Source organism: Pocillopora damicornis, chromosome 11, assembly GCF_964200805.1.
Source record: "Pocillopora damicornis chromosome 11, jaPocDami1.2, whole genome shotgun sequence".
Lineage (NCBI taxonomy): Eukaryota > Metazoa > Cnidaria > Anthozoa > Scleractinia > Pocilloporidae > Pocillopora > Pocillopora damicornis.
In genome coordinates this window covers 1,394,647-1,406,796 of record NC_142680.1, presented here as the reverse complement: position 1 = coordinate 1,406,796, position 12,150 = coordinate 1,394,647, and the positions used below count along the sequence as shown (strand labels likewise).

The 12,150-nt window shown below is 38.3% G+C and overlaps 2 protein-coding genes across 3 annotated transcripts in view; one reads left to right on the top strand and one right to left on the bottom strand.

Annotated features, from left to right (window-relative positions):
- The window catches only part of LOC113681631 (uncharacterized), a 23,636-nt gene extending 18,803 nt beyond the window's left edge, over window positions 1–4,833 (top strand). For both annotated transcript variants that reach the window (XM_089188284.1, XM_089188283.1), the window contains 7 exons: window positions 486–889; window positions 1,338–1,432; window positions 1,914–2,082; window positions 2,358–2,427; window positions 2,966–3,240; window positions 3,454–3,613; window positions 4,123–4,833. In XM_089188284.1, coding sequence (XP_089044410.1) covers window positions 486–889; window positions 1,338–1,432; window positions 1,914–2,082; window positions 2,358–2,427; window positions 2,966–3,240; window positions 3,454–3,613; window positions 4,123–4,334 — 1,385 coding nt within the window. In that variant the 3' untranslated portion in view covers window positions 4,335–4,833. The remainder of the gene's footprint in view (window positions 1–485; window positions 890–1,337; window positions 1,433–1,913; window positions 2,083–2,357; window positions 2,428–2,965; window positions 3,241–3,453; window positions 3,614–4,122) is intronic.
- LOC113681523 (uncharacterized) lies at window positions 2,501–12,150 on the bottom strand. Its single transcript, XM_089188290.1, has 11 exons — window positions 11,953–12,150; window positions 11,094–11,378; window positions 9,898–10,215; window positions 9,109–9,414; window positions 8,142–8,545; window positions 7,520–7,602; window positions 7,207–7,379; window positions 6,571–6,636; window positions 5,971–6,236; window positions 5,595–5,754; window positions 2,501–5,338 (listed from the first exon to the last, which is right to left on the bottom strand). Exons 1-11 carry the CDS (start codon window positions 12,050–12,052, stop codon window positions 5,145–5,147), a joined length of 2,355 nt encoding a protein of 784 aa, XP_089044416.1. The 5' UTR covers window positions 12,053–12,150; the 3' UTR covers window positions 2,501–5,144.

The following is a 12,150-nucleotide window of genomic DNA, read 5'->3' as shown; positions in this document are numbered from 1 at the left end:
ATTCTATTTACAAACATGACGCTATCGACACGGCTGGTCCTAGCAGTATGCAGGACACAAGTCATATGAACTTCGTAATAGACCTCACTCACCGTAGAGTCTCTCTCAGCTCAGAGGTAGATCATCGGAGCGCGGAATCCGATGATGTGAGGTTCGATTCCTCATGGGGACTCAGAACTCTTTCTTTATCCCACGCTCGTGACAAGACGAAAAACATCTTTCTCTGAATGAAAAGTGATATACGAGGGAAAAAATTTGCGTTTTGTCACATCGAAGTTTCAATTTTTCTCTGGGTTTTACTTGCCTCTGATATAACACAACGCTCAACGCTAAAGCAGAGACAACCCTACCACTACGCCTTTTCTAATGATAGAGTAATATTTTAACCCTGGTGCTCCAGACTTAAGGTATTTTTTATTTAACAGTCTGTTGGTTTTGTTTAAAAAAACTACATATTGATCATGGTCGTGCTTTCATCTCGACAGCAACTTGCGCATGCGCGGAGTTTATCACAGCTCGATCTGCTGGTGGAATCAAAGACTCAAAGCAAGACACTATCACCTCCACACTGACAAAAGTGATATCGGACCTTCTCCTAGACACTTGTGGTAAATGCGAGGATTACACCACGAAAATTATTTATAGTAATAAGAGTGACGATAGCAATGGATTAATTAATTTTCCAGTGAGCAAAACCTCATACGGGCAGAGTGAATATAGCAAGTTTGTACCGGTGATTACAGTTCCAGGAGTATTGGTGATAACAAGGAAGTCCGACTTAAGCAAGGTGTTGACCCAAGTGGCAAGTGGCTCAGCTCTATCATCGTGGCCTATCGCAGTGGTGACCGTGGTGATGGCCACATTAGCAGGAATAATTATCTGGTTTTTGGTAGGTATCAGGAAATGTCTCAAAAATTACTTCAGGACTACAGCAGGACTCCACGGGGGCGTGGTCATGGGGTCTTACGCCCCCAAGAATGGAGGGCGTAGGACACCCCTTCTTTTGAAAAATTTTTCTTTGGCTTATTCCAACGAACCTCTAAACAACACGGTTTGCGTAATCTTCTATGTAGATAACAACTCAAACTCAAATTTTTTTAAAAATTAAACCCATAACAAACAAGAGTTCTCGTTATCTTCACCGTCCTATGTTCATTCTTCGCAGTCAAACAGGATATACATTATATCCATTTTGATTTCTCACGAGGAACATAATATGCAACTGGAGTAATGCTGATTATCATAAATCACTCTGTTGCCACTGCAGTACGGTTCTAAGCTATTTGTACCCTGCTAAGAAGTCACTCGTTCGTAATGTATTTCTCTGTTCTTCACAGGATTCCAAGGAAAACTCTGAACAATTTCCACGTCAGTTCGTTAAGGGAGCTGGTCAAGGATTCTGGTGGTCTTTCATTTCTATGACAACTGTCGGGTAAGAGAAATAATAACGTTCTACCTGGAAAAAATTTTTTCCTAATTGATCTAGCGTTTGGGAGAAAAGACCAAATAACAAAACTACAGCTATGAAAGACTCTTGTGATTTTTTTTTTGAAAATCTTAGCCAGGTTATGTTCTCAACACTATATTAAGCAAACTCAAGTTTATTGTAATTTTTTATGTAGTTGTGTAATTGTTTTGGACAGTTGAATTGTTTGCATTCCTATCCCTTCAATTTTGCATTACCGCAAAATTGGGGTACGCAATTTACGCATTTACATGTAATATTAAGGCCAAGTTTAACTTGTAATACTGGGTGAGTGCTGACCTCTTTCCGAGACTAATTGGCTCTTGGCAGCGAAACAAGTCAGTCCCCCTCCAGTTATTAGCCACTTTAAACCGCCATCAAAACCAGCGAGTTGAAAGTTTTTTTGGTGTTCCACAGCTACAGTCAATAAAAACAGTTTTTTTTCAAGGTATGGTGATCTCTGTCCGAAGTCTATACCTGGAAAATTATTCGCCATGATCTGGTTTCTTATCGGCCTTGTGATCTTCTCTGTGTTCATGGGAACTCTAACTTCACTGCTGACTGTTACCACCGTCAGGAAAACTATTGGATCACCGCAAGGAACAGATGTGAAAACGGTAACTGAGTCTCACTCTCTGGGTGTTCATATGAAGTCCAGAACAATACAACGAAAAGAATTAAAAAAATTATTGCAACAGTCCCCATCTGCACCTGACCTCAGCAAATCTTTCCGTTTGGCCCTAGTTAAGATGGCAGGTAAACTTCACGCGTTTCAGCACAAATTTCCTTCACTGATTAGGCGAGGAAAATAGACAGACACAGATAGAAAACATTTATACGGTAGAGATTTCTCCCACGACTTTTTATCACAAATGTAACGAAATTACTTCAGGTTGCAGTTGTGGCTGATTCCCCTGAACAACGTGTTGCAGTTGGTTCTCTTAGTGGCAAAGTCAATCTTGGTAAGATTTTTTTTGTATTTTTCTTGTGAATGGTTTGACAATTGGCGATTAGAATATCATAAAGTTGATAAGATAAGATAGGTGCGAACTTTATTATTGTGTCGAAATCGCTAGCATACAGTGTACACTAATTGGGAACACCTAACTACAATTAATTATCTAATAATTAATGAAAATATGATAGATATGTTCATGTGTAAGTATGAAAAGATAAAAGAAATTTTAAAATTTGCTCATCAAAGAAAAAAAATGGCTCTAGATTATCTTAGTTTAAGTATCGTTCACCAGAAAGGAAAGAAGGAACCTCCGAAGGGAACTTGATCCTTCGGAGTATTTCTCAAATACCATATTGCTGAGCTACAGGTGATATTAAAGTGGGAATTACTCGTAAAATAAGCCTATAATAGCAAGATTCATACAGGCTTCATTTTTACCTAACACAGTTTTAAACACAATTATCTCCTGCAAAGTACAACTCAGAAAATGCCAACGTCACTCCTTATTGTTCTTAAACAATAACATGACTTAAACTTTCCAGGAAAACAATTTCCAGATGTGGAACATCTTGTGAGGGCTTTAAAAGACCGCGCAGTTGAGAGTATTATGGTAGATATGTACACGCCGGTTAAACGAAAGGATTTGTTTAATGGTTCTTGGTATGAAATTGGCAAACTACTAGAGGTTGAGATCTCTCATGGAGTTCTTCTACATGGCCATGCTGTTAGCCTGGTGGAAGAATTGAAGAAAATGATCATTGCTAAAGATGTACAGTCAGAATATTTGCAAGACGCAAATGAAAACGCGGAAGATGAGGTGAAGGACGTAAATTAAATACGCATTGCGGGCCTGTTGTACAGATAAGCCTTACTCTCTTGGCCCTCTCACACGTGACTTGTGATTGAATAATTCTCTAGCCAATATAATGATAAAAATGGTTACGTTTATTACCAGAGGAGATAAGAAATCTAGCTTTTATCTAGCTTATTTTCTGAATGAGCATTTTTTCATTGACTGCCGTCTACACAGGGAGAAATTTTAGAGGAAGAACCTGTAACATTCTTTGAGCCGGCAAGTCCCTATTTCCGTACCACCATGTACACGACTCTAGCAGCTCTGGGTGTATGTTTTTGCTGCGGGATGCTGTACCAAGCATTTTTCTACAAGAGAAGACGAGCACCTGGCAATAGTAAGTACAGTTAAGCAAGCAATGATTCGGAAACAACACGAAGAACTGATAGACAATGTTTTTTTTTCAGCGAAGCACACGAACGGAAAAAACGAAATTCAGAGTACTCCTTGCCGAGCTAAAGAAAATAATATCCCATTTTTATGAACCTCCCTCATTGGCAGTCAATTTTCTATAGTTCCGGCTGTTGGCGATACCTGATCCCTCCTTTCCTCATGTAAACCATGGAATCCCTCCAAGATCCTACCCCCCCCCCCCCCCGGTGATAAATAATGAGTGGTGCGTAATGCGAACGTGATTTGTGTAATATTTGGCCGTGATTTTCAGCATAGTAGGTTGTGGTACGAAATGATTTGTTTGAGTCTTTAGTCTTTTGCAGTTGAGAAGAACCGAGTTCTTACTTACAACGGTACGAAATTGTCCCAAGGATGATCTAAACATAATTCAACACTCACGTTTTGGGATTTATTGACCATTTTGAATGATTTTTCTAACTTTTCTTATGGCAGGAATCAATAATAACGCTGTCGTTCCTGAAAACACTGCTTCTATTGCTCAGTTGGAAACAGCGGTGAAAGAATTTTACTCATCATTTTCCTCAACGTACAAGGAATTAAAAAAAAAGTTCAAAGCTGAGCTGATTCACCTGGAAAAAGTAAAGCGACAAGGAGGGAAAAACTTGATAAAAAAGAACTTTCAGATATTTGAGTCTAAAGCATAAATTACTGATCACATTTGCAAGCATGGAAATAATAACAACAATCTCTGCTATACTTTGTACAGCCTTGACTTAAATTTGTCATAAATTCTACCGCCAATTAATTCGTAGGGTGATTTTGCCGTTAGGCAATCTACATCACTGTCTAAACTCGTGTATCTGAGGCACCTTTCCGCGGTAATGCTTTCTACAAAATGCAACAGTACATTATTTTGAATTAAGGTGTCAATTGCCTTCCACAATTGTCAGTTAACAATGAGGTTAACAATGTACGTTAACAATGTCTTCATATTATACAATTTTGACAGTAGTAAAGGTGTGATAATTCTATAATGACGGAAATAAATAATTCTGCAGGAGATCAGAGCACGAATGAGAGTATGTTACACCAAATCCCAATTATAGGAATCCTAAAAGACATGATGAAATATAAGTTCAATTCTTTGACTGAACACAAAGCAAACGTACTACACTACTTCTGAAATAAAAAAAAAAAACACAAGTTAGAGAACACTATAACCATGGTGGACTTAACCATAATAGTTTGAGTCAAATTTAAACGGCCGTTGAAGATTTTTTTACAGTACACGCTCTTAGTGCCATTTGCCCGCAGGGTGTGGTCAATACGAGGTGATCCTTTTTTTGAACAGACACATACCACTCGACATGTCTCAAGCGTATCCCTTTTCCATTTTTAAATGTACATGCATTTGATGCTCTTTTTAGTGTTAAGTTGTCTTGATTAAGAAATAAAGTTTAAAGCGAATATTCAAGCTCACATTAGTAGAAAGTGGCTGTTGGAGCGAAACTTGGTCATGGGACCATAGCCTCATTTCGTTTTTCTGCGCATGCTTCGAGTTCATTTCTAGCCTGACGAGCCACTTTAAGTAATTCCTTTTTGTGCATATTCTTGAGTCTTTCATACTTCTGACGAAGAGAGCGGTAAAATTCATCGACCAAGTTTTGTAGTTCCCTTTGGATTTCATCCCTCTCTGTCTCCTGTTCACCTAAAATGTCAGCAAAACTGATTTAAAGGAGTTTCTCTATTTGTTTTTACACTAAGGTATTCAAAAATTGAAAGAACATAGGGGAGAATCAACTTGTCTTCTTGATATTGTATCGATATTGTATCGATATTGTATCGATATTGTACCGATATTGTATCGATATTGTAAGGGAAAAGTATGTCTTTGACACAGATGGGAGTGAGAGGGTGAATTATTAAATGCTCGTAGGGAAAAGTAAGAAAATTCTGGTACGTACTCGTCTGGCATTTTCTGTTTATGGTGTACACCATTTGATAAACCAGCCCACAAACTGTGAAGATGCACAGGATACCCAGGCCCGCGAATATGATTTGCTTGTAAAATGGACTGGCCGGATCGAAGAACAGATACTCGTTGGATGTCGACTCAGCTGCTCCCTGTTAGAAAAAAAGCTGTTTTTTTAATGAAGAATATGCATTTATGTGACTTATGTCATACCTTTTATATATTTAACAAGAGAAGTGTGTGAGCCGTAGAAATTTATGTCACACCACACCACCAGAGCCTTCCGTCTATTCACGCCCATCATGTAGTTCTTTGTTGCTGTTAGAATACAAACTCATAAATTACTCTGATAAAATAGCTTATCATACCTTGTCATCGTTGCTGTTTTTTAGAAAATTAGTCTGCACGTTATCGTATGCTATCATCTCTTCCAACGCAGACGCGAGTTTTAGGGCGTCACCCCGAAGAAGAATCCCGTGACTTATTTCTGCCTTGTACAGCGCTGCAATTTCGAACCAAGAGCCATTGAAGAGATCTTTGCGTTTAACAGGAAGATACATGTCAACAAGAATATAGTCAACTTCGCCCTCCTTGAGTGCTCTGATGAGTCTCTCTACTGATGAGTAATTTGTGGCTAAAATTAAACAGGAAAGATATATGAATAGAGGAGTATGAGTCATTGACGACATTTTGACTGGGTAGATGCGATAATATAACGATCCAAAAAAGAGCAACCCCCCTTCCTAGCCGATAAATTATGAGTGGTCCTTTTCTAACAAGTCTCAAAATAACAGCAGCCTGAGCCTAATGAGCGAGTAGATAACATATGTTACTAGTGTGGCCTTATTACGATTGTCAGCTGCTCAGCAAAGAAAAGTCGTGATTGGGGTTAACCCTGAGGAAGAGAAGGTGGGTGTGGGTGTGGGTGTGGTTGGCCGAGGTGTAGGAGGAGAACGAGAGACACCTACTGAGCTTCAACTTGGCACTGAGTGATCCCACAGCCAATTTATACTCTGGAGAATTAGCTACCGCTGCTGCCTGTTTTGGAAAAGGAAGAAAACTGTCAACACATTATGCTTACAATAAATTTCTTAGTATCAAAAATATCATGTCAACGATATTTTCAAGAACAGTGATGAAAAAGCACTCCTTCCGACTAAGATACACTAAATTGACTGGTGTTTTGCCTGGAAACGACAGAATACCTTTCTGAGAGGACAGATATTCCGAGAAACTTTTATTTTTCGTATGCTTTTTGTATGAACTGTTATGAATTGCAACCCATTTGAACGTTGCATTAGAAAACCCATTAATCCATTGCTGACCGCAAACTAAGTCGATAAATATGTTCGCGCTTAATCCTTTCACCAAAATCTCATCAATAATTCTCCTTAACGTCTGTCATACAATTTTTATGATGTTAGTCAGGAGAACTTGGTATTTGATCAACTAATAATTCCCTATTTTATATTTTGCTTTATTCTCATCACTTGTCTGCTTTATATTGTGTTGATAATTTGAGGAGAAATGCTGTTTTGGTCACTCATGGAAGTAAAAGGGTTAAGTCTAGTCCAATTCAGCACCATGACTTTAAGAGAAAGAACTCGCCTTGCTGTTTCGATCAATGTTGAAGTCCTTTTTCTGTGACCGAACCACTGTAGCAGTTAAAGTGGATGACATGGCGGCCATGATGAATGAGAGTAGAACTATACTGATAAGTAACCAGACAATTGCAAACGCTCTTGCTGGTTTAGACTTTGGACAACGATCGCCATAACTACGTTGATGAAAAAAAATATATTGATGTAGTTCCTGTTTATTAATCCATCAATCAACCCACATATCCTGGACATAACTTCTACTGGATTTAATCTATTATGTCATCAAGTTCTTACGTCAGATCGATGACGTCCTTACCCTACTGTTGTCATGGTGATGAATGACCACCAGAATCCTTCGTACACTCCCGCGACAAAAGATGAGGATTGTTCCTCCCTATCCTAAAATCAAAAGACAATGAAATAAGAATTTCCATCTATCAAAAAGACAAATGGCTTTTAGAGGCTCGTTCCATGAGTAAGTGATAATAATAAAACTAGAGGAGTCGAATTCGATCTTTAATCGTAAGAGTGATTAACAAAATCTGACGACCACGAAGCAGGAGCTCGATTTGTTTGAATGATGCGATGTGATTTTATCAATAATGACAAAATTTGAGAGACAATTCAGCCAGCAACTGCACGTTTTTAAAACCAGTTAACTCAGCGAAATTCCCGACAACAGCATGCGCACATGACATGTACTGTCCAATTGCACAGGTATGACGCACAAAATTTCCTATTAATGCTCAAATATGGCTGGTGATAACCTATCTTGTTGGAGAATGTGACAGCGGAAAAAGGAACTTAGACTTCAATTATTTCGATGCAGACATCATCATTTCAAATGTCGACCCCATTTCTTGGTTACTATAAAAAAAGACAGTACGTAATATATAAACATATATAAATATATCATAGTAAAACCGTTACATGCTCACCAAAAACCAAGCGAGTACACCTGCTGAATAAACAGTCAATAGCGACACAACAAAGACTGGCCAGATATCAAACACAGAACCAGTCATAATTTCTTCGTAGAAACGAGAAGAACCATTGTCCTGCCTCTTCACAACTAACACCCCAGGCACCTCTAATACAGAAATAAACTTGCTGAATTCACTTCCTCTTGCACCAGTCCTTGTGACTGGAAATTGAAGATTAGATTCTTCATCAGTCTTGTTGGAAAATACCAGCACAGTTTCATTGTGTTCTTGACAGTACCCGCATGATTTTGTTACTGTGTTGGCGATAATGTCTGCTATACTCTTTGAATCATTTCCTCCTTGGTCCAAGGATGACTGGCTTTTGGAGGCAGAGAGATACTTTGGACAGCGACAGGTTTCTGCAGATAAATTCGACTGATAGTTAAAAAAAAAATAAGAATCTGATCATAATCTTACTTTATTACTTTTACCCTACAGGGTTCATATCTGAACTCTAGATTACTTTGCCGACCAGGCCACAGTGGTTTAAAGGGTGGATGACGCTATTCATTGGGTAAATCTATCTTCAGTGTTCAGTGCACTACCTTGTGGTGACACTTATCCGCTGGAGAGCGATATTTTTATTGAACAGTTTTATCCGCTATTTTAACAACTGGGTCCAAGATTTTTTGCCTCGGTGATCAGCAATGGCTGAGCATTTACTTTTTTAAATAATCTTGTTTGAAATATGTGCTTTATGTCTGGTAAAATTCTCCTTACATGGGTGTTCTAAGCCTGCTTCCCTCAAGTAATGCAGCTTTGTCTTACGTTCTCAGGACTCTAACGAACATTGCGTGGTCGAATGAGACCACATGGGTCTTTAGTATATTCATATTCAACCATTTTATCGTAAGTGTGCCTCTCCATTGATAAATTTTTTTTAAGTTCTGGTACAAGTATCCACAGAAAACGTCGTGCTCACCAGCAAATACTGTATTGCTATAGTTTCCACATCCTGCTATAGTACATGCTGAAATTTGAGCCCCATAGGTAGAAAACAATGAGAGGTTAACAAGAATGAACGACGTTTCTGATGAATTACTGATGTCGATCAATTTATTCCATGGATCTGTGGGTGGTTTGTCAGCATTTCTTGTTTGTGTGACGTTTATCTTGTATTTTATTATAATCCCTCGAAATGGGTCTTCTGTTGATAATTGCCACGTGAGCTTGATGGCGTTTGGACTAAAAAACTTCTCAGCCTCGAGTTTAGGAGCTCCACTTGGAACTAAAATAATGAAAAGGATCCGGTTAATAAAACACGTTAGTTTGTGTAAGTGTTCAGTGCATTAGTTAGTTTCAGAGGCCTTAATTTGACTTAGTGTAGACTTCTAGTAATCATTTTACTTCCGGAAAAAATGACGAAGAAGCTCACTTCAATTAAAGAAATTCTATGAACAGAAATTGTACCTAGGAATTAGTGAGACACCTTTTTAATCAAAAATCACTTGAACTGAGAACTTTTTCATGTTAATTCACTTGCAATGTTCATTTGCGCTATCGTCGGAACCTCTGCTGACAAGCACTAAAAAAAAGTACAAAACCTTAATTCGATAGGGACTAGTGTTGATCGAACTACGTACCTTTCCAGGGCGAATTAATCGACAAACGGAAGCCAAAGTAGTTCATTTTATTCCAAACGAAAGATGGCAAATACTTAACTTTTTTTAAATCCAAACTCTTCAACGAAAGAGAAGTATTATTTGCATACCGTCTTCACTTGCGTTTACACAGATGTGGGATGTTTTATTGCCGCTTCCCTTACTGTTGTAAGCTTCAACCCACACACAGTAATTTGCGGACTTTTCGAGTCCCACCAAGTCCTTCATCAGTGCGTTGACAGTGGTGTCTTTATCAGAACTGTCCGAACTTCTTTTCTTTCGCTTTGTATTCGTCACTTTCTTGTAAAATACTCTGTATCCCAATATAATTCCTCGCCTATTTATCAGGGGTAATGGATCCCATGTGACTCGAATACTTGTAAGGTTTATCCAACGAGCAGTCAAATTTTGAGGTGAGGCGTTTGGAGCTGAAAAATATTATCCGTACGAGAGAGTTAGGAAGAGAAAACAAAAACTTCTAAGCCTCTTTATTAGGCCTTTATATGCAAAGAAAAATATTAAGGAAGGGAGAAAATTTGCTATTTTTTTCTGGATTCTTTTTCAGCACCATTTTTTCGTCATTATTATTATCATTTCATTGGCCCCGCAGACATATGTAGATGTGAATACAGCAACCTAAGTTTTACGTATCACTCTTTTGTATATTTTACTTTGAGAACCTATCAGATATCGTGTTAATTACGTCAAGGTCACAGGTCTTATTGTTCGCACGATGTATATAGAAAGACAACAAAATTTTTTTATCCGTAACAAATTGAACCTAGCGTACCCCATAATGCCAATGGGGCATGATTGTGGCCTTCGCCCTGTCCCGGAAATCCAGCTGCGACTGTGTGTTAAGGGATAACGGACCGGTCTTCATTGATGGGGGGGGGATTTGGAGGGTTTTTGGTTATCAGAGGGAACGGAGGTGGAATCAGTTGTCGCCAACAGAGCATAAAGCGGGGACTGTAAAAATTGACTGCCAATTAACTGTTAACCCTTTCACTCTCAAGATCTGATTAGTAATTCTCCTTACTATCTGCCATACAATTCTTATGATGTTAGTTCAGAGAATTCGGTATTGGATCAACTAATAATCCCATGATTGATAATCTTCTCTATTCTCATCACCTGCCTGCTTGATATTGTATTGATATTGTAAGGAGAAATTCTGTCTTGGTCACTTGTGGGAGTGAAAGGGTTAATGAGGAGAGAATCATAAGAATATTACAGAGCCTTAGGTGAAGATCAGGTCTACTTTATTATGAATAAATAATGACCGATCCCTGAGGCAAAAACGCACCTGCTTCATCTGTAGTCACGTACTGACATTGGCTTCTGTTGCTAGCGGTGGTATTTGTGAACGAGGAAAGTTCTAAACAGTAATTCGTAAACGGTTTCAAATTCGTTAAAACTGTTGATAAATTCCACTCAGGACAGAGAACTATATGGATACTTAGAGACGAGTTGCCTTCCCAGTAGCTTACTCTGTATCCTGAAATATGGTTGCTTGAAGACTGATTGTTTCTCCAGCCAACAAGAATGGATGAGGAGCTTGTGTTGTAGGCAGTTTCAATCGACGGAGGTTCTGACAAATACAGAAAGATTGTTGTTAGTTGTAGCGACAAAACTATAAATTTAATGGGCTCAACGATGGTTAATTTTTAGCCACTCATATTGTTTTCACTGAACACATATGACGGTTCAGAGCCACGTAAAGGAGTCCCCTTAAGTCCAAATATTACAGCAGAGGTCAAAGCGATGAAATAATATGTCTTTCGTGAAAACGTTTCGTTTTAGCTTTCGATTACTGCTTGGACTTCAAACATCATGACGTTGATAATTCCAAGAAATTTGAATCACCCCTGAGTCCACCCAGCGTCAAATTGAAGTTTATTTTACCTGTACATGTAATTAAATGGTTGTCTAACGCCTGTTAATTACTTGCAAGTTTGATAAGGATTTACATCAAGTTTATTAAACCTTTCCAACATAATTGAAGAAAAAGCTTTGTAGTGTATAACCTAACCGTAAACAGAAGAGCGATTCTTAAGGGATCTCTGACTAATTTGCTACGAAAATTTCGTTTACATAATACTGAAGATTTCGTTGTTATGCATCATTAGGAGAAAATGCATGCTTCTTAAGAAGAACTCACTTACCAAATGATACGTGGGCAGGCTGTGTAGCTTTATTTAAAACAACCTGGCCAAAAAAGAAGGCCAGAATTTTAAAGAACAAAGAACGTTTTTCGTAATGCATCCTCTTGCTTACTAAAGAGATATGAATGACCTTCGCATGGCGAGAACGTGTACGCAATAATTTCTTTGGTAAAGATTATTCTTGAATTATTTTATTGA